The sequence below is a fragment of the Carettochelys insculpta genome, chromosome 17, assembly GCF_033958435.1.
Source record: "Carettochelys insculpta isolate YL-2023 chromosome 17, ASM3395843v1, whole genome shotgun sequence".
Taxonomy (NCBI): Eukaryota; Metazoa; Chordata; order Testudines; family Carettochelyidae; genus Carettochelys; species Carettochelys insculpta.
Window position 1 is genome coordinate 21,149,980 of NC_134153.1, and position 23,026 is coordinate 21,173,005.

The 23,026-nt window shown below is 46.3% G+C and overlaps 1 protein-coding gene across 12 annotated transcripts in view; it reads right to left on the bottom strand.

The window, feature by feature from the left end:
* Positions 1-23,026, bottom strand: part of NCOA3 (nuclear receptor coactivator 3) — a 186,203-nt gene that overhangs the window by 58,925 nt on the left and 104,252 nt on the right. For 8 of the 12 annotated variants that reach the window (XM_075011851.1, XM_075011853.1, XM_075011859.1 and 5 more), the window contains 3 exons: positions 6,278-6,404; positions 3,368-3,540; positions 1,353-1,453 (listed from right to left, as the gene is read on the bottom strand). In XM_075011851.1, the coding sequence (XP_074867952.1) occupies positions 1,353-1,453; positions 3,368-3,540; positions 6,278-6,366 (363 nt within the window). In that variant the 5' untranslated portion in view covers positions 6,367-6,404. Of the gene's footprint in view, positions 1-1,352; positions 1,454-3,367; positions 3,541-6,277; positions 6,405-8,497; positions 8,597-23,026 lie in introns of those variants that run through there. The other 4 variants (XM_075011858.1, XM_075011849.1, XM_075011848.1 and 1 more) reach the window with 1 other exon arrangement.

The window sequence follows — 23,026 nt, forward strand, 5'->3', positions numbered from 1 at the left end:
TGCCAGATTGCATTGCCCTCTGGTGACAGAAAGCAGAATGGCAGCTCTGCAAACAGGGTGGCCCAGAAACTGGAAGCCCTTTCTGTGGACAGAAGCATCTACACTGCCCTTCTGTTTACAGTACTATATCAACAGTTTGGCCTCACATTTTTGAGGGGTAACTCTGTCAAAGCAAAAGCAGAGCTCTGTCTAGACTCTGTCAACAGAAGGTTTTGAGTGTAGATGTTCCCTAAGTTCTGTCGACAGAACTCTCCAGTGTAGACACGGCCAAAAATATTCATTCCCAAATCAGAAACAGCATTAAAACACCTCTAAAACTGTTGGTTTTGAAAGTACTCCATTACTGACTCAAAATAGCAGCCTACAACATACTGAGCTACTTTGCATACTAAGCAGTAGGAGTTATTTGCTAAATTTTAGAACAAGTAAAAATTTTGGAACACAAAAATTTTACTTAAGTGATTTCTATGTAATTTGAAGTCAACACAACTAGGACAGCAGCAAACTGATCTATTGTAGACATGCACTGATCCTAAGAAGCACCACATTGTATCTCTCACTTCCTCTTAAGACAATGGGACTTCTTCAGATGCTCAGTCTTTCACAGAAATCACAACCCCCCACTCTGTACAGACCATCATCAAGCCATAAAAGTGGCTCAGAGTCTTCGATGGTCATTTCCTAGGTAAAGAAAAAAAAAATCTTTAAGTGCTAAGTCTAGTCAATGTAATCTTACTAGCCATTTACGGGGACTACTACAAAACGCAAACAGCATGCTAAAGCTGACCTAAATGCCAATTGATTCTGAATCCTTCTACAACAGTGGTGAGCAACCTGTGGCCTGAGGGTTACATGTGGTTGCATTTTTTCCTACCAATATTACTCAAGTGACATACGCTTAAAAACAAGGGCATGTGAAGTGAAATGCCTGCTGATTACACACAACACTGTGAGAACCATGTGCTCATTCTGCATCCAACAGAAGTGCTACTATCGTTCAATTGGCACACTCCACAAATTCTAGGTATGCAAGCGCAGTTAGCGAAACTATCGTCCCTGAAGACCATCTTGGTTACAAGAAGTCTCCCTGAGATGGAGAGCCACTCATGAAACCCACTCACAACCCTAGGTTGCCCCTCACTGTTCCAGACTGCTTCAGCAGAGTTGAGAAAACAATGATGGATTTTATTTCTTGTCCTTTTAAAACAATTTTCTCTATCACCATTGCATACTAGTTTTTGTTGTAGACTGCTGGCATTTCTCAGTGTTGTAATCCTGTCACATATCCTTTTGGACAAGAACATTTAAGATCCATTCCCATTTGATTGTACTAGGGCATCATTTACACTTGCCTGTAGTAAAAGAGGTCCTAATGAATCCTTATCAATAACCCCTTGACCTGTAGAAGATACATCAGCCTTCTGTACATCATCATCACTGGATGATGTTTTTCCTAAAATCAAAGAAGACAAGTTTTCAAAAGGCACCTTTTTTGTGAGTGGAAGCACAGAAATATACTTTTGACGTAATTTGCTGCATTCCAGGATGCGTGAGAATACACAATGAAGCTGTACATGGAATCATGTAATTAATGTTATGTACAGAGGAAGCACAACACTTTTTTCACATCATTAGAACTTCAGGGTAGGGGCTGTGTCTTCTTCTGTATATTAAAAGAACCTAGCAAATTTTGAATTTTGTCATACCAGTACCACAAATAGTTTCCATGACTAAATTTCTTCCACTGGGAACATGATTGCTTTATTAAATGATTACCCTTTACTCAAATTTGGCTAGGCAGCACAAACTTTTCATTCTAATGAAAAACTTCCTAATTCTTCCCTTTTTCCCATACATATGAAAGATGAACATTTGAAATTACATTAAGACTTAATCTGGGTTTTAATCTAGAAAATAATTCAATTTCATATGCAGAACATATGGTTTGCTCATTTAATTGTATTTTTGGATCCAAATAAAAAAACACAAGACAGGAAACAAATTCTCACTTGGTCTTCCACACATTATTTAATTATATCTGATGCCAATAATTGAAATCCTTTTTCAGAATTTATAATGTAAAACATACTAATGAAAATTAAAATCTCTTATGAGGAGGAAAAATAAAACCATGCTGTAAAGTAATGGAAAACAAGCAGCAAGCTCTAGAACCATACACCTGATCATTGTTTAAGCATATCACAACAGGAGTGTATTGTGCCAGAGGAAGATTATCAACCAGTAAAGTACACAAAGAAGTGTGAATAGTGCCACTAGGAAAGTACTTCCAAAACAGCAATTAAGGCTACTTTTCAAAAAGAAACATGTTCCAATACTGCAGACAAAGCAAAATTTAGAAGTTGCTGGTAAACTGTGTGATACATATTCCAGCAGGCTAACATAATTTACTACTGAGTGCAAACTCACTGAACTGACACATAACTCATCTATAATCTAATTTTTGAAGTTGTTTCTATCAGCTCGTGCCTCACAATTACCGGAAGTTCAGGGGGAAAAACAGTAAATTCAGAAATATTTGTCTAAAACCTACTATTACAGGTAAAAATCAATGGTTACTGGAACTGTTAAGACATTAGCAAAACGGAAGGTTGTCTGTTTTCCTTTTAGTTTATTTTGTCCTAGATTACATTCTGTGTACAGTTACTGGCACTTTTTAATTGGTTACATTGTCAGCTAGATGTAGTCTGTACTGGACTCAGTTATTTTCCCCTGCCGGAAAGGCTGTCAAACATCAAAGTGGAGAAGAAAAAAAAAAAAAAAAACCAAACACAAACACGTAACATGAATTTTAAAAAATAATTTAAAACTTCAGGCATAGCTCTGAAAAAGTGCTCTATCAGAAACTGGGCCTCATTTATAAATTAGTTTCAAACCATCCAAGTTGCCAGGGAACCTTTAATTGATGGGCAGTAGATTGGCTTCTTTACTCCAGTGGGCAACTAGTTTATCTGTGTTTTGAAGAACTGCTTCTTGAGCCATTTTCATCTTTTAAGCTTGTTTAAGTAGTTTAAGGACTATAACAAATGGTGTACTTCGAACGACCATGTACATTAGGCTCTAATTCAGGAAAGCTTCCGATTCATAAAGCATTTTCTTACCTTTAAGCACTGGGTTTTTAGTTCTAATGAGCATGTATTTAAAATTCAACATGTACTAATTGCTGAATAGGAAATAAATCCACCTCTGATCCGTGCTTATAATGTGCTAAAATACTTTCCTAAATCAGTACCTGTGATATGAAAATTCCATTGCATGGTCTCGGCAACTAAGTATTGTTTTGGAGAGAAATTGCCTTCTGATAGGAAACTAAATTTTCTCCCTTATGATTTAAGAAAGAAATCCTTACCTTGTTCTTTTATCTGACGGATCTGTCTTACGGTTTCCTTTAAAATTGCACATTTATCTGGTTTGACATTGAAATTGTCAATGTCACTCAAATTAGCAGATATCAGCTCAGCTAGTTCCTCAATATATTTGCTTTCCTGCTCACGTCGGCGTTTCTCACCACTGCAGGTCAGACTAGAAACAAGAAGCCGTGTTTAATAATAATAAATTTCAGCAAAAACAAGAACTGTGATCACACTGTCATCTTTGATGCACTTCAAATACCATTTTTCTCTTAAACTTAGCAGACATTCACCTTGTCAATTTACACCAGTAGGTTTAAACAGAACCAGAAAAAGGAATGTATCTTCAGAGACTATGCCAAGAATAACTGTTGTGATTATTTTCTTATCTAATGTAATGAAAATTCCAACTGACAGTTACAAAACTTATGTATTTGTATTATAAAGACATTTGGAGGTGGAAAAAGCTACAGCAGGGTTTTGCTCAGCCAATAAGCTATATACAAAAGTCTAACATATAATTTAATGGCATTTCATTGTGTGCAGTACAATAATTATGGAACACTGCACTCATCAACTCCTGAATTTCAGGAAATGGTTCAGAAATCAGTGGGCACAGGTCTACTGATTTTAAGGCAGATCAAACCACCATAAAAGCTCGATTCACAGCAAAATCAGTCCTAACATATTGACTGGTAAGTACAGGCAGAAGAATATCTGCTGCCTTTGGTGGCTGTCTACCTATATCAGAGACAGAACCTTAACTTGCTGCATGAGGAAAGACTATATTTGGATTCTCAGAGAAATAAAGCCTCACAAGAAGCAGGAGGAAACTCGGTGGCAGGATCTGGAAGTAGGAGTCTGTGGCCATTGGTAATGAGGAAAGGAGAGCAGGGTGCAAGGGGTAAGAGGAAAATGCAAACAGCGGGGAGGTATTAATCTCAGCAACCCAAGGAGGGATGAGTGGACATGAGCAGGGCCCTGCAAATTCACAATCCATTTTTGGCCAATTTCAGTTATAGGAATTTTTAAGTCATAAATATGATTTCAGCCATTTAGATCTGAAATTTTATAGTGTTGTAATTCTAAGAGTCCTCACACAAAAGAAGGTGGGGGTGTGTAGGATAGTCCTGTGATCTCCCTAAAATAACCACCCTTAATTTAGTGCTGCCTTCAGAATTGAGCAGCCAAAGAGTGATGGCTATTGGGAGGCACAGTATGATCTTGCCACCCTTACTTCTGCATTGCTGCCTTTAGACCTGGACTCTCAGTCAGCAGCCACCACCCTCTGGCCACCTAGCTCTGAACATAGTACATAAAGTAGCAAAACCATACTCATCCTAAAATAATGTTGCAACCTCCCTGCAACTGTGGACTCCCCAGTTAAATTTGTATAGTACAGGGTAAAAGCACACAAAAAGATTTCACAGTCTCTGATGTCTTCTTCATGGCTGTGAGTTTGGTAGGGTCCAAGATATAAAGAAAGGAAAATGGGGACTGGGTGTTTGTACCAAGAGTCCAGGGGGATGGGTATGAAGATGCAGGAACGGGAGGAGGCAAACAGAGAACCTGGTATGGGGTAGACAATGCAGGCATTTGGTATGGGAACATACACATAGACCCAGGCATGGGAGGAAAAGGGGGAAAGAAGGTCCAAAGAGAGCTCCTGCCATGAGCGGGACAATGTGGGCACACAAAAGGCTCCTAACAAGGATGGAGAGGAGGGTGCATAAGGAACAATGACATGGGTGGTGGGGAGGGAGAACATGAGGCTCACAGAACACCTTGGCATACGACAAAGAGGATTTGGGGGGGATATTCAGAGCTCCTGGCACGAGAGCAAGGGTGCAATTAAAACTGGGGATGTCAATTAGTCTCAGTTAACTCTCGTGACTATCTCAAAATAATTAACCACAATTTTAAAAATTAATCCAATATATCATACTTAAAATGTAGGGGAAAAAATCCAAAATAGTTAATATGATAGAATACTAATTAAAATTTCAGTGTGAAATTTCTAAACATGGCCACAGCACTAGATCCAAAGTTTAAGACTCTGATGTGCCATCCAAAAATCTGAGACACAAGGATGGTGCAGGCTTTCAGAAGTTTTAAAAGAGCGACACTCCGGTGGAGAAACTCCAGAACCCAGCCAAACAAAAAGAAAATCAACCTTCTGGTAATGGTATCTGACTCAGTGATGAAAATTAACGTGTCGAACTGCTCTGCGTTGGACTATTTATAGAGCAGAAACTGTAACCAGCATGGACAAGTGCCCACAGAACAGTGGCTGAAGCCCAAAGTGACACACGAATTGTTAGCACATCCAGCATAAAGATATCCTGAAATTTCGGCTATTAAAGTGCTATGCAAACATCTGTTCACTTTTTCATATTGCACTGTAAACAAGAAGTGGGTTACATTATCTGCTGAAAATTGTAATCAAATTTATTTGTCAGAGATTGGCTGAGCAAGAAGTAGGACCAAGTGGACTTTTGGCTCTAGACGTTTTAGACCACTTTATCTTTTAAACATTTATTTTGCACAAACTTCTACATTTGTAAACTCAACTTTAAGCGGGAAGAGATTGCTTATGACAATATTAGGTGAATTGAAAAATACTACCTTTTGTTTACAGTGCAAATATTAAGAATAAATAAATATAAAATGAAGATGGTACACTTTCTGTTTTGTGTTGTAACTGAAATCAATATATTTGAAAATGTAGAAAACATCCAAAATATTTATATAAATTATATTCTGTTTAACAGTGTGATTAATTATGATTAGTTGTTTTAACCGTTTGACAGCCCTGCTAATATGTAAACACTAAAACACGATGCTGCACTCTTTATTGGTTTATTATGAAAAATCTTCTAAAAACTGTGAGGATAATATGTATACTCTACCCTGGTCCTTGGGCATCACATGGGAATGGCTTGCGTTTCCTTGATTCATTGGTCAAGCTGTCCAAGGAGTTTTCTCCTAATCCACTCATCTTGATTGAGAAACAGCCAACTGAGTTTACATCAGCAACTGAAGTGTTAGGTGGCGGGGCGGGGGGGAAAATCACAGATTATATTATCTACAGAGATCTCTCAAGATTGTATTTCAAACAATAAAATAAATTGTATTACAATATTCTTTATCTATTTGAGTGAAAGAGTATCCAGATAAGCACGGTCATAATTTACAGTAGCCTGGCAAATTTTAGTCAGCTGAGAACAATATTCCTTTTAATCTTTTCCACACATAGACAGTATAAATTTTTCATGTTTGCTCCAAGGCACATGCAACTGTGCACCACCGGCAGAAACAAAAAATTTAGCTGTGGGTACTCTGCTAATCAGTTGGGCTGCATCTGAATCTCTCCTGAGCAACTGCACAAGCGCACAGCTTACAGGAAACATTGCCCCAGAATATTTTTGGGACGAATGTGCCATGCTGCTTTAACTACCAATCACCAGATACTGCTTTACATTATGCAAAAACTTGAAGGATCAAAGCTTGAGGAGCTAAAACAATATCATCTGGTCACATAAATGCAAGGAAAAAAATACTGTAGATTGCTGCATATGCTCAGATTCAATTTACTGTCTATGTACTGTATAACCACCTGAGTATACACGCACAATGTTTTAGAAAAAAAATCTGCCTCCTGCACCTGAACTACCTTTTTTTGGGGGGGGGGGGGGGGCCGGGGGGAACTAGGACACAAAAACACATTGAACAGTATCAATAGCTTGTTCAGCAATGGCTGCATAAAATGTCACCATCAAGATAGAAATGTTACCATATTTGCTATACATCCTCTGACTCTAGCCATTAAATAAGAGTCTTAATTAAGGACTTCTCCAGAGACCAATAAGGAAATTATATTCAATGCTAACAGACATATCTTTAGATAAAATGTAATTTTGGCTCAAGCTGAATCTACACTAGCAAGTTCTTTCAAAAGATTTTTCAAAATAAGGGGGCTATTTCGAAAGATCCCATGAAGCATCTAAACACAAAAAGCGTTCTTTCAAAAGAAAATTGAAAGAATGCGGTGCTCCCTTCAAAATCAGGAAGAGGGACTTCTTTCGAAAGTTTCTTTAGAAAGAAAATGTGTGTAGACACTCTGCAGGGCCGTTCTTTTGAAAGAGCAGTCCTCCTGGCACCTGATTATTCAATCCCTGGCCCATTCTTTCAAAAGAGAGGGGGCTGTGTGGACATTCTCTTTCAAAAGAGCAGATCACTCTTTCAATCCACTTTTTTGTCTGTGGCTGCTCTTTTTCAACAAGTTTTTTCAGAAGAGATCTTCCGGAAGGGCTTCTTTTGAAATATCTCTGTAGTGCTGATGTAGCCTCAGAGAACACTAGATGATTAAATAACCATGGTAACGAAACGCACAGAACATGTTTTTAAAATATTCGCCAAGACAAACTCTGATACCTAAACAAACAAATTCGTGCAATCATATATTCTGTAATAGTTACATACCTGTACAGTAACTATTGATCTTCAAAATATGTTGTACAAATATACATTTCATGGTGGGTATTTATGTGCCCAGGGTACTCAAGTTGGAGACATTTCCCTCTTGCACCACTAGGCAGTGCACACACGCTTATGTTGTCAGCTGAGGGCATAGAAAGTATGTGGTTTCAGCCATTACTTTGCAGTGCTCTACATGATGCCCAAATAGTGGGAGAGGTAGAAGAGCCAATGAATGTTCATGTGCACAACACACATCAAAAAGCAAGACAGGTAAATAACTTGTATCACCCTTCAAGTGAGTGTGCACATATACGTTCCACTTAAGGCAACTCATCAGCAGTTCCCTTACAATGGAGAGGTCATCTGAACACATACTGGAATGCTAATGAGCGAAATTTGGTATAATCAATTGTGATCGTGGCATGAGCGAAAAAAGTAAGTACAGATGACCACATCACTGTCCTACAGCTATCAACTACCGGAACATTGCTCAGAAAGGCAGTTGAAATGGACAACCTGGTGGAGTGAGACAGTTTTCTTGGTGTAAAAACTTATCAGGAGTGCAACAGAGCTTAATGCAGTCATGGAAATGACACTGGTAGAATTAAGGTATGGGTCACCCATCATAGGCTGCTCTAGGCTGCACAAACCTGGTGATAAGCCTGAAGGATTTAGAGTTATGCATTTAGACTGCCAAAGCTCTACAAGCATCCTCCTGAAGCACGCCTTTGGATCCTCAACAGAGGGCATCTTTTTGCACACAAGATCTGATGAGAAACTGTTTAATCTTGCAAGGCTGAAGGCTAAGTCTCAGGTGCGGGAAAGTGCTCATTAGAGACATGCTGTTTGCAGACGATGCTGCTGTAGTGACACACACAGAAGGCCAGCTTCAAAAACTGCTGGATCAGTTCTCCAAAGCACGCAAGGACTTTGCGCTTACCATCAGCCTAGAGAAGACAAATGTACTTGGTCAGGACATTCCTGAACCGCCATCCATCAGCATTGACAATTACATGTTACAGGTTGTCCACGAGTTTGCTTACCTTGGGTCCACCATCACCGACACCCTGTCGCTGGAGACTGAGCTAAACAGGAGGATTGAAAAAGCAGCCACAACTCTGTTCAGACTTAGCAAGAGAGTGTGGAACAACAACAAGCTGTACACTCACACCAAAATGCAAATCTACAGAGCCTGCATCCTCAGCACTCTCCTCTACAGCAGCTAGTCTTGGACCTTGTACGCCCGCCAGGAAAAGAGGCTGAATATCTTCCACTTGTGCTGCCTCAGGCGCATTCTTGGTATATCATGGAAGGACAGAGTGCCCAACAATGCCGTGCTCGAGCAAGCTGGAATTCCAACCATGCATACCCTCCTCAGGCAGCGGCGGCTCCGCTGGCTTGGCCACGTCCACATGATGAATGATGGAAGGATCCCGTAGAAAGGACAGCAAGAACCTGCCAGACACCCACTACATATGCAGCAGATGTAGCAAGGGCTGTCACTCTTGTGTGGGCCTCCACAGTCACAGTCAACGCTGCAAATGACTATCTTAAATGGAGTTATGAAGGGCGCGATCCATAGTCTACGCAGACTGAAGGATGCCTAGGATTACATTAGACAGATGGGGGAAGGGCTGCTAATTTCAGGGATGAACAGTGGAGCCCAACATAAAAAAGTTTTATCACTCTTGATCTAGAGGATCTCCTATGGTTCCTCCTTTTCTGAGTCTGCAGAAAAAAAAGTAAGCCTCCACAAAACAGGGTAAAACAATATTTGCCATCTATCCACTTAGGTTTTTTTGACATTTGGCCCATCTGTTGGGACATCCTAGCCGCGTCTACACGTGCCGGCGACTTCGAAGTAGCTGCGCCAACTTTGAAATAGCGCCCGTCACAGCTACACGTGGCGGGCGCTATTTCGAAGTTGACATCGACGTAAGGCGGCGAGATGTCAAGGTCACTATCCCCATCAGGAGATGGGAATAGTGCCCTCCTTCGACGTTGAACATCGAAATAGCAGGGTCCGTCATGGCGGCCATCAGCTGAGGCGTTGAGACACACTCTCTCCAGCCCCTGAGCTCGATGGTCGCCGCGTGCAGCGGCCCCTTAAAGGTCCCCGCCCCCTGCCTTCCTGTGCAGGAAGCTGAGAGAGCGTGCAGGCGGCAGCCCAGCCACGCGGCCAGCCTGCACGCCCCTCTGCAGCCACAGAAACCCCCCACCGCTGCAATGGTCGCCTGCCAGCCCCCCAAGCGCCCCCAGGGCACCCCCCGCAAGGGGAGCCAGGGCTCCCAGCCTGGCAGCCAGGCTGGGAAGCGGCAGCGGGGCCCCTCCTAGACAGAGGCCCAGCCTCGGGACCTGCTAGGGCTCTGGAGTGAGGAGGAGGTGCTCCAGGTAATGGGGAGCAAGAGGTGGAATGCAGACGCGTTCGCTCAGCTGGCCGAGGGCCTGGCCGCCCGGGGTCACCTTGCCTGCACTCCTGAGCACGTCAGGAGTAAGGTGAAGGAGCTGCGGCAGGGTTACGCCCGGGTCCAGAATGCGGCCGGCCGATCTGGGGCCACCCCCGTCACTTGCCCCTTTTACAGGGAGCTCAGGGCCATCCTGGGCCCCCAGCACACCTCCTCCCCTCCGGCCACTCTTGATACCTCAGCCGACAAGCCCCAGCAGGCCCCGGAGGTAAGCCCTGCACCCCAGGGCCCCCCACAGGAGCCCACCCCTGGGACGCCGGAAGAGGAGGAGGAGGGGGAGTCCTCCTCCAGTGACGGGGGGCTCCAAATAATCCTGCTGTCATGGAGCTCCAGCAGGGTGTCCGCCCACCAGGTGTTCCCCGACTGTGGGAGTGGACCATCAGGTTTGTACCCCCCCCCGCCGGGTGCACACCCCTGGGGTTGAGGGGCGGGGGTAACAGACATGACCAGGGCCCTCCACATGCCCAGATGACCATGGCCCCAAGGACAGCAGTGGCATGTCCCTCACAGGAGTGCATCAGCCCCTGCCCCCCCAACACGACAGTGCCATGCCCCATCCCTGGGGATGGGGAAGCGGAACCTAGGGTCCCCTGGGGGGAGGGGTTGGAACACCCATCAGCAGCAGCAGCATCTCCCGGGGCCGGGGATTGGGAACCAGCAGCAGAGGGGTGGGGGGACAAGGGCCACGGCTCGGGGCCCACACTAACGGCTGTGTCCACTCTTCTTCCCCCCGTGTTTCGCAGCTGCACCATTGGAAGGACCAGAGAGCGCCGGCAAGGTGCCAGTGGTCCCGGAGAGCCCACCGGGGCCATCAGTCCAGGCCAGCCCCTCGGCGGAGCACCGACCGGCCCCAGGGCGGGGACGACAGTGAAGCCAGCACCACCCACGGATGGCGACGGACCCCCAGCTGCTGGCGATCCTCCATCGGCAGCTGGAGGTCTCCGAGCAGCGCCTGCGGGTGGAGGAGTGGCGCCTCCAACTACAGAAGCAGGCGCTGGCTTGGCGCCAGGAGGCATGGGAGGCCTTTATGCGCACCTTTGAGCGCATCGCGGACTACCTGGCCCCCCATGCCGCGCCGGCCGCCACTCTGCCCGCTCCACCCGCCGTCGCACCACCATCCGCCACCGAGGGCCGTTCTGCCGAGGGGGACCTGGGGCCAGCTGACACCCGCCGGCCATATCAACCGGTCCGCCCGGCCCCCAGCCAGCCCCGACCATGGCTGAGGCCGAGGCGCGGGTCGTGGCCGCCCACCCCCAGCACTGGACATTAGGGGGTGTGGGGCCCAGGACGTGCCTCCCCCCCCTCATATATATCCCCTTCAGTTATCATCTTTTGTAAATAGTTTGTATTAGACCCCGTTGTTATGTTGTTATGCTGATACCTGCCCCCCCATGTAAACAGTTCTCCCCTTCCTTGTCTTCCCCTTTTTTCTTTCATCTTATCTTATTTATAATACATACATATATAATATTTATTTTGCCTGTAAATAGTTATGATAAAAATAATAATAATAATAATAATAATGAGTTCAACATATATTCTGGCTTGACAAACAAATGTCTGTTTTTATTTGCATGAAAAGTTGGGGGAGTGTGTTCTTGGGTGCTCTATGGTGTGGGCGTAGGGCCAGGGAGTGTTGTGGAGGACGGGGGGGTACAGTGGGGGGCCTGCCAGCGTTCACCCTGCGGCCTCGTCGAACTGGGCCCGCAGGGCCTCCTGGACCCGGGTCCCTTCGGGGTCCACCTGGCGACTGGGGGCAGCGGGTGGCTGCACATCGGCCCTGCCAGCCTCCACAGCCCAGCCCTGAAAGAATGCCTCCCCCTTTCTCTTGACGAGGTTGTGGAGGGCGCTGCACACGCCCACAGTCTGGGGGATGGTGGGGCCCGCATCAAGGCGGGTGAGGAGACACCTCCAGCGCCCTTTGAGGAGGCCAAATGTGCGCTCCACAACCTGGCGCGCGTGGTTCAGGCGCTGGTTGAAGCGCTCGTGGCTGGCTGACAGGTGGCCCATGTACGGGTGCATGAGCGAGGGCCAGAGGGGGGTATGCCGCGTCTGCGATGACGCAGAGGGGCATGGTGGTGTCCCCCACAGAGATCTACCACTGGGGGATGAAGGTCCCCGCCTCCAGCCGGCGGCACAGGCCTGAATTCCGGAATACCCGGGCGTCGTGGGTGCTGCCAGGCCAGCCCACATATATGTCCAGGAAGCGGCCCTGGCTGTCCACCAAGGCCTGGAGGACCACTGAGTGGTAGCCCTTCCTGTTTAAGTAGCGTCCTCCACTGTGCTCCAGGGCATGGATGGGGATGTGGGTCCCATCCAGATCCCCGAAGCAACTGGGGAAGCCCAGGGTGGCAAACCCCACGATGGCGGCATCTGGGTCCCCAAGCCGTACGAGCCTGTGGAGGAGCAGGGCGTTGATGGCATAGACGACCTGCAGGGGAAGCACATAGGAGACCACCAATGAGGGGTGTGCAGGGTGTGTGTGGCCCTCCCCTGTCAGGGCTCCCCTCCCCTCCCCTCCCCTCTCCTGCCAGGGCTGCCTCCCCCTCCCCCCGTGGGTCCTCTTACCTCCATGAGGACAGCCCCGACGGTGGCCTTGCCGACGCCAAACTTCTGACCCATGGATTGGTAGCTGTCTGGAGTGGCCAGCTTCCAGACAGCGATGCCAACCCATTTCTTGACGCTGAGGGCACACCGCATGAAGGTGTCCTGGTGCCTCAGTGCAGGGGTGAGCCACTGGCATAGCTCCAGAAATGTCTGCTGGCTCATGCGAAAGTTCTGGAGCCAGCGGTTGTCGTCCCACTCTCCGAGCACCAGCTGCTCCCACCAGTCGGTGCTCGTGGGGTAGCTCCACAGCCAGCGGCGTGTGCGGCAGGGGGCTGCAGGGTTTGGGGTTGCTTCCTCCTCCCCTGCAGGCAGCTCCTCCTCTGTGCCTAGGATGTGATCAGCTGCCTCCTGCATGGCATCGAGCAGGGCGAGCACTGCTCCTGCAGGGGCAGCTGGGTGGACCTCTGGCTGCTGCTGCTGCTGCTGCTGCTGGTCCATGACTGCGTCGCCCGAGGTGTGCGTGCCTATGGCTCTGCAGACCGCGTGCTGTGCGGGCTGAGTGTGTCTGGGAGGGGCCCTTTAAGGGAGCAGCTAGCTGTTGCCCCGGAAGTGCTAGTCCGCCCTGTGACCCTGTCTGCAGCTGTTCCTGGCACCCTTATTTCGATGTGTGCTACTCTGGTGTGTAGACGTTCCCCTGCAGCGCCTACTTCAATGAGGTGCTGCCAAACTTCGACGTTGAACGTCGACGGCACCAGCCCTGGAGAACGTGTAGACGTTATTCATCAAAATAGCTTATTTCGATGTCACTACATCGAAATAAGCTATTTCGATGTAGCGTTCACGTGTAGACGTAGCCCCTGTCTGCTTCATGGAACAAGGTATATAGGGGATGTCGACAGAATGCTCCTGACTGGCAGATTTCTTCTGACAAATCTGCAGTCTGGGTGCATGATCTGTCAACAAAACTTCTGTTGACAGAAGCACACAGTGTAGGCACAGCCTAATAGGTTTCTATGCATCCTTCAGGTACTCTCACTTTGCTGTTCTACAAAGGAAATTTTTAGATGGAAAGAGTCCCAGGGCAGGAGAAGCATCATAAGGGTCAGGGTGATTTAATGGAAATGGCGCAGTAAAATGTTTGTCTCTTTTACAAATTTTATCCTGTACCATCAGGCCACTAAATCTATTATTTTATTCAAGTATATTTTCAGAGGTCTTAAACTATATAAGACAATATTTCATGTTTTGTATTGCAGCCAGACTTGCTTTCATGGAATTCTGCTTCTAGCCTCAAGGGTAAATAAAACATCCACCACACCATGTCAAGGCCCATTCCTTTCTTGGATTGGCTCTACACTCCGGTGTATTGCTCTTCCACCAAAGGTCAAACTAAAGTCTGCTTAAAGAAGTGGTGTAATTTCACTAACTCTTACAAGACAGTTTGGATCTGCGCAATTTTGGATGCCTCAGATCAACCCATTTATCTGATTTAAAACTTACATTACTGAAACCATATGTATAGCACAATGAAGTGAGGTAACTATTGAGTTCCCAGTACATCATCATCAATTTAACTGGGTATCAAAATATAGTCAGTAAGCATTATAGTTCATGACCACATTATGGTTTGAGCATTGGCCCGTTAAACCCAGGGTTGTGAGTTCAAACCTTGAGGGAGCCATTTAGGGGGCAAATAGATTAAAGAAAGGGGGGATGGTGCTTGGCCCTGCCAAGAGGGCAGGGGACTGGACTCAATGATCTCCTGAGCTCCTTTCCAGCTCTATGAGATGTGCAGGGGGGACAGATAGCTCGGTGGCTTGAGCATTAGCCTGCTAAACCCAGGGTTGTGAGCTCAATCCTTGAGGAGACCATTTAGGGACTGGTGCAAACAGATGCCAGGGATGGTGCTTAGTCCTGCCAAGAGGGCAGGGGACTGAACTAGATGACCTCCTGAAGTACCTTCCAGTTCTAGATGTTTATCTCCAATTATTTCTTATTTCTATTATGGTCTAGGTAATACCTAAGCATTCCACGAGTGCCAGGGACTGGAATAGATGGCATCTCAAGGTCTCTTCCAGCACTCTGATTATTTAGCCAAAACATTCTCATTGTATAAGCACTATTTGCATTGCACCAGACACGACAAAATTACATTATATTAACATACAAGGCAGGATGGCAAAGTTACATACACAAGGATAGCTATGCTATGCAGCTGAAGGAAGTGAGCCTCCCAGCCTGGGTTGACAGACTTGGGCTACTAAGGCTTGTGCTGGCTCTCTAAAAATAAACACTTTTAAAGTTGTAGCTCAGGCAGAAGTTAGGATTCAGGAACCCTTCATCTCTCCACCCACCCCCACAAAACAGCTTCAGCATATGAACCATCACTTCACTGTGTCATCTACACAGCTATTTTTAAAGGAGGAACATGAGCCCTGCTACAGTTAAAACTTCTGTGCACTCTAATGAAGTACTACAGACCCTAAAAACCCATATTTTATTCTTTAATTCTATTGGTTTCAACTAGAGTAAAGCCTTGAAATGAGCGACAGCGAGTTAAGCTCAACTCAAAATCCCGCTCCCCTGGGCCCCGGCTCAACTCATCCCACCAGCCCCATGTGGCCCCAGTTCAACCCCTCCACAGTCCGGTGCCGGCTCACCACCCCCGCACGTGGCTCCAGCTGAGCACGCTCAGCCCCAGTTCACATCCCCCCATGTTTGGTTCTGGCTCAAAACTCCCCCCCTCCGCCAGCCCAAACCCCCTCATGTGCGGCACTGGCTCAACGCCCCATCCCCCATTTCCTGGTTTAAACCCCCTGGCCCTGGCTCACCACCTCACCATGTGGCTCTGGCTCACACCCTGGGCGTACGGGAACTTCAAACTTACATGAATACTTCAAAGTGCCCATAGCTACACTGCTTGCCACCACTTCGAAGTTAGCAACTTCGAAGTTTGCATGGTGGGAATTACGCTAATGAGGTGCTGCATATGCAGTGTGACACCTCATTGAAATTCTCCAATCGGGCTCGTTTACATGCCCTCTTCGAAGGAGAGGGCTAATGTAGATGAGCCCTATATATAGCAGTTTGGCTTATTCAATATTATAATAGAGTGCCAATCCTTAAACCAACAACATGCCATTGTAGTCCTATGGCCTATTCTGTTGTGATCTTCAAAACTGAGAGAAACAGCTTTTCAAACCCATGAACTGAAGGTAGGTAAAACTTTCAGAATTCAATGCTGACTCTGCTACAACAAAGATATGGACAAAATTTGAGTAAAATAACTGCATGAAATTTCAAGAACACTGAACAAAAATTGATTACATATGCATCCCTTCCTGCACACTTGCCCCAAGGAGGAGGAGAACTGTTCTAAACCTGAGAAAAGAAGAGAGACATCGAGCACATCCTCCTATGTGACACAAACAGGAACCCTGAGGGAAAAATATCTTTGGTTACAGATCTGCACTGCTCTCTCCAAACGTTGCCCAATCAAAGTGCTCTAACTGAAGGACAGGACTGTAGCTGTGAGAGAAGATACCATCCAACAGAAAAAAGGCATAGTGGGGCTCATTATGTACTACAATCAAGCATGACAGGCCCACAGCAAAGCCAGATATGTTATTTCCAATTATCCTTTACTTCCAGGATTTTCCAAATTACAGATGGGGCAAAATTACAGATTAGGAAGCAAAACCTCAGCTCTCCATCTCGAAGAATACGTTACAAGAACTGGCATCAGGAACAGACACAGGATACCTATGCCAACTGGATAGAAGCAAACCATTCTATCCAGCAAATCAAATAGCCCAAATGCTACCAAATATCCTGGAAAAAAATGGGTCTGAACACTCCACTTGCAAAGAACTTATAAGCCAAATCACCAGTAGTCCTGTTTTCATATCTCACAAGTTGAAGTCATTTATACAAAGCTTTCCAGGGCTGAGAGGTCAAAGCTGCAGGTGATATATGATATGGCTATGAAGTCAACACGGTTAGAAGTAAAGGGGGACAGACACTTGGGAGACTCTGGAGGTTAAGTCCGTGCAGCTACGGATTTCTCCTAACTACCCTTCTTCTCCTTTTTCAATTGTATAGGTTTCAACTACCTTCTTAAAGGACAGAAACCGTGAATGAAAATTTGCATTGACATAAATAGACCCAGGACTTCACCCTAGCCCCTTGCCCGTTTATCATCCACATTTCTTATTCTCTTGCAACAGGATTTTTGTCTTTATGTTTAGAAAAATGAAAGAAAAGATAGAATGGGAGCCATGAACTGAGTCATCATGAGACTACACTAAATGCTTCCAGAACAGAGGCAAAAAAAAAAAAAAGTGGGTGGATTGCTTCTGATGTTCTAACCTTGACTGACTCATCTTTTGGTTTCTTGCTTCTGGGAAGCCACATCAGGTCTTTCTCAATAAATTGAGAGGATGGTGATGTGCAAACATACCGAAGTTAGTGTGTGCAGCAGTTGATTCTGGGTGGAGAGTTCAAAAGATCATTCATCACAGAGCAAGGCAGATCTGACCGCTGCTCAGAAAAGAACTACCTATTTCCAATTAGGAGCAGGTTCTGGATCGCTGTTACAAAATTCAGGCAATTCATGTCTGTTTACACACAAGCATGTTAATATTAATGTTACCACACAGTTTAACACATATATAAAACATTATAGTAAATTAAATATTTACAACCAATTGATGTATTCATTTTGATTGGAAAGGGATCACTTTGAAACTACATAGCATGTTAGCACAATATTTAGAAAAAATGAAGAGCAGTAAAAATAAGCAATGCTAACTTATGGCATAAAATACATTTATGCTACAAATTTGGAAGCAAAATAATTCATAGCTACCTATTTGACATACCATGTCAAACTAGTGCAGAGAGGAGGCAAATCCCAATGTTTAATAGATGTGGAAAAGCAAACATAAGGAACTTCATTCTTTTTCAACCAGAAGTTCATTTGTGGCAAATTTTAAAATATAATACATTTTAAAATAGAGACAGAACATATACACGTCCGAGGAAAATAAATGAGTTATCCAATTGCCACTAGATGGCAGAGTACTACCGAACAACTGCATGACTAGCATTTACTACAGCCAAGCAGCAGATAAACACACAAATTAGGAAGCTAGTTCATGTGAATGAACAATAAGCTTCAAACAGTATAATCACCTAAAACTATGGATTAGCATTCTCTGAAGGTCACACTGACAAGGTCCTACCCACATAACCACGAAAGAATAAAGTGTCCATGTGCAAGGGGCAAATATACATCCCATTTCCAGTTAGCACTGGTTGGTTGTCTGCTCTAGTTGCTGGTGAGGGCAGACAGGAGGTGGCCAGTTACACATTGCCCCTGCTGCCCACCCATTGACACTTTATATGTTCTTCCTCTTTCTGTCCTCCGCATGTTGTTCCTCCATATCCCCTTCACATACATACCAATGGAGCCCAACCTACTCTCAGCACTGTACAGAAAACCAGTCTCAGTAGGATCATTCAGCTAACCAACAGTCTGGCCAGCAGGCTCCTTCCTTCCCCCACTGCCTTTGACTGGGCTGACAGTCATGAAAAGATCAAGACCCTGTGGCCCAGGAAGCTAGCCAGAAGGAGTCAAGCCCTGCACAGTGCTGGCACAGCTAAGCGAGTCTAGAGTGGTGTGGAGGAAACTATTTTCAGCCTGTTTACGCCCCAACCATGCAGGCTCCACGGCAGTCCCCTAGGCAGGGACACTTACCAATCTTTTCATATGCAGCCACCTCCCTATATCCTGTCCCCAGGAAGCGTGGGGCTGCTCTGTCCCCTAGGCACTCTCCCCTACTGAGCCAGCATGCTGGTTGGGTTAACTTAAGACCCTGCAGTCAGGTTCCATGGGCTGTTTTGCACAACGCATCCTTAGGGGTCAACTCTTCCTGCCCACACTGTACCCAAGGGACAAAAGGTGGTTGTGTTATGTAGGTGGCAAGCAGTAGCTTGGAGGTGTTAACTGCCTTTCTGTTGACAGGAAGACATGAGGTGCCTCTAGCTCAGTGGTGTTCAAAACAAATGTTAAGGATTGCCACAGGGACCACCCCTCTTTCCCCTGCCAGGTGCCAGCCCCCCACCAGATGCTGCTCCCCCAGCTGCCAGGCAGCCCCCTCCCAGACTGCTCAATGGAGCTGCGCTGCGCAAGCCACTCTGCACCTGGAGCAATGCCATGCTGTGTGAACCCCACAGGGCTGGAGTTGTGCCCACATGAGCCCCCCAGGGCTGGACTTGGTTTGCGTCCCCCCCCGCCCCCGGGCTGGAACTGGGCCATGCCGCATGAGCAACCCCACACCTGAAGCTGTGCGTCACAAGCCCCCCAGGGCTGGAGTTGTGTGGTGCAAGCCCCCATAGGACTGGTGTTGCGCCGCACGAGCCTCCATGGGACCAGAGGTCTTCCTGCTGGGACCAGAGGTGTGCCCTCACTCCCGCTGCCATGTGGTGGGGCACATGCATGGAACAGCCTGAGAGATGCCCACATTTGCCACAATCTGCAGTCCCATTCGCCAGGTGGTGAATGAGGAGCTTATTGGACAACGCAGCTCTAGCTACAGGGGAGCGCTGAGGGGTGGGGTGGGAAGAGGGGGGGAAGAGATGACCTCTTCAAAAAACATGGGCCAAGTCATCCCTAGCCCCCACACTGCCACCCACTTTTGTCTGGAAGCCCTTCACTCCTGCACAGTGCCGAAAGGCTGCTGCTGGCCATGTTCTGGTATGAGCCCTCACAGAAATCTGAGGAGGGTAGGTCTGTGACCCTGCATGACCCCCACATGTTGCATCAAGAAGATGTGGTGCCAGGAGAGGTGGGTCCATCTTGGGAGCCCAGCCAGACATGAAGGATGGAAAGCACTAGGTAGGGGGGTTAAGTGACATCTCCCCATGCGGGCTTAAGAGATATGAAGGCAAATAAAGAGACTCCAGCTACACAGTATTTCTTTTTAACAGGGGCCCAGATACAACGTTAATTTGAATGTTTGTACTGTATAGTTCTGATTGCTGTTGAACTCACTGGATTATGAGTAATTTTACTGTCTGTTCCATATCAGAATAGCAAAATCACCGCAACATAGGGTTTGGTGCTATTCTCCCAGTAACTGCATTCCAAGGCAGAAGCATACTGCTATACTCTTAGAAGCAGCTATGGAAAGAGAGAGGACATTCTTAAGATAAAGGGTTAAGGATAGCTTGGGAAGGGCGTGGGCACAGCACACATGTCACAAGCACAGTGCACATATGTTAACTCAAATAAGCTCCCAAAATTGGCTGAAATATTTTAAATTGTTGAACAGAGCCTAAATATCAAATTTTAAATTTCAGCATGACACAGTTTAGAAGTTAGCAAGGTAACAGGATTGAATTTACCAATTTCAGACACTTATACTGGAAATATTTCAGTGTTACTGAAAGTAGTATAAACCCATGTTGCTACAGATGGAAACCAGTTGTTTAATTAAATAGACAATATATAGATGGTATATGTTCTTTGAGAAGCCTAAACAGGAAAGGAATAGAGAACATACACTTCCTACTGGAGGATGTTTTTCTTAATAATGTTTAGATTATTGAGGGGGAGGAAGAAAGAAAGTAGATAATTAGTGGAAGCAGCATTCCCTAACTCCAAATCATAAGATATCTATTAACTTATTTAAGGCCATAAAGCTTGTGCCAATTCTTTGAGATGTAAAATAAACATTCCCTGTGTATGATGTTTTTCCTTTCCCTACCATTACAACCATCACCCCTAAGGAGAACTGGGATAACACTGGAGCTATGAGGACGATGTGTGCCCTATCCCAGTGAACCTTGAGAAGCACCTTGTGCACAAGAGGAAATGGAGGTAAGGCACAAAGCAACCCTTGGGTCCACAGGATGCAGAATACATCTGCTATGGAGCCCAGGATGAGGCCCCAGAAGGAGCAGGATGTGGAATATTTGCAGTTGCTCTGAGATGCAAAGAGGTCCAGCCAGGGAAAGCTTCATCTTTGGAAGAGCAGGTGGAAGACAACCCCACGAATTGACCACTCGTGGGTCAGGAACCAACAACTGAGATTGTCCGATAGCTAGTTGTGGACCCCTGAGAGATAGGACCCTTCGAGGTGGAGTGGGCTATGCAGAGCTCCCACAGCCACAGGGCAGGAAGAGCACCTGCCTCCACTGGCTGATGTAATTCACTGCCATGGTATTGTGTGCCAGGTCTGCCACACGGTGGCCAGGGAGATGAGGTAAAAAACACCAGACAAACAAGGGAAACTGCCCAGAGCTCGTATCCATTGATGTGTACAGAGAACTCCGCTGTCCATATCATTTGAATGGTGAGATGTCCCACATGGGCACCACCCCAGCACAAACTGGATGCTTTGGTGACCAGACACACATTGGGTTGAAGGGTGTGAAAGGGAATGCCCATGAGAATGTTCTGCAGCTACAGCCACCAGTGGAGGGCATTGGAGACATGGCGACGCAGGGTCACAACCATGTCTAGGCCATCCTGACTGGGATGACACACGGAGGCCAACCATGCCTGGAGAAGACTGAGATGGAGCCTGGTGAATGGCACCACATAAGTGCAGGCTGCCATGTATCCCAGTAGCTGAAGGCATATGTGGACCGTGGTGATGGGAAACTCATAGAGGCAGTGTTGGAGCTGTACAGAAGCCTGATAGCAAAACTGGGGAGGAACGCCCTGGCGCACACAGCATCGAGAACCACCACAATGAACTCTAAGCACTGAGTTGCAATCAACAAGGACTTTGCCAGTTGGGGAGTAGGCCCAGCCAACCCAGGGTCTTTCTAGTGAATGCTGCCTGAGCCTACACCTGGTCGAAAGACTGGCCCTTCAAGAGGCAGTCATCCAGGTACAGATAGACCTGGATACCACGGCAGCAAAGGAAATTAGCCACCACCACCATCATGCACTTCATGAACACATTAGGGGCCATAGACAGCCCAAAAGGGAGGGCCGTGAACCAGAAGTGCATGCAGGTGGCCCACTGTGAGTCAGAGGTACCGCCTGAGGAGGGATGGATGAAAATGGGGAAGTAAGTGTCCTTTAGTCAAGAGTGGTGTACCAGTCCCCTGGATCCAGAGGGGATAATGATGCCCAGGGACACCATGGGAAGCTTATGTGACATAATGAACTTTTCTGTTCTCAGAGATCCAAGATGGCTCCCAATCCACCGTTTGCCTTTGGGACCAGAAAATATCAGGAACAGAACCCTAGGCCACTATATGGAGGGAGCACTTTTTCCACTGCCCCCAGGTTCAGAAGCCACTGCACCTCCCAGAGGAGCAGCTGCTTGTGAGAAGGGTACCTGAAGGACAGGTGGGAGAGAGAGGGAGCGGAAAGTCATGCTCAATTAAAATAACGCACAATTCACCTCTTTAAAAAGCTATGATAACTCAGCCTATCCCATTAAGATCTAAATGGTAAAATTTCAGTTTGAGAACACCCTCCCCCACCAATCCCTTAAGTTGCTGGAAAGTCAATTTAGAGATTCCATTACTTGCTCACCCTTTCCCTTGAAAACAAGTGTGGGTAAATAACAGCAAGGTAGTTTTCCAATGATACTGACTCAAAACATTATTCACATAACAGAAAAATAATTGCAGTTCTGGATAACCACGGATACAGATGGGCTATGTCTACACTACCCTCCCCACAAAAAGGGGGCTGCTAATGAGACATTTTGGCATATGCTAATGAGGCACTGCAAAGAATATGCAGCTCCTCATTAGCATAATGGCAACCATGGCTCTGTGAAAGTGCCGTTTTCGATTGCATGCGGCTCGTCTAAACGGGCTCCTTTTTGAAAGGACCCCTCACACTTCAAAATCCCTTTATACCTATAATCAGATAAGAATAAGGGGATTTCGAAGTGTGCAGGGTCCTTTCGAAAAGGACCCCCACTCAGACGAGCCACATGCGATCGAAAGCGTGCCGCGGCTGCCATTATGCTAACGAGGTGCTGCATATTCATTGCAGCGCCTCACTAACATATCCCAAAGTGTCTCATTAGCATCCCCCTTTCGAAAGGGGGTAGGAGGATGGTGTAGACATACCCACGATGTTTTATTTATCTGGATAAGATTCTATAGCATAGGGGTGCAAACTACAGGGTCTGC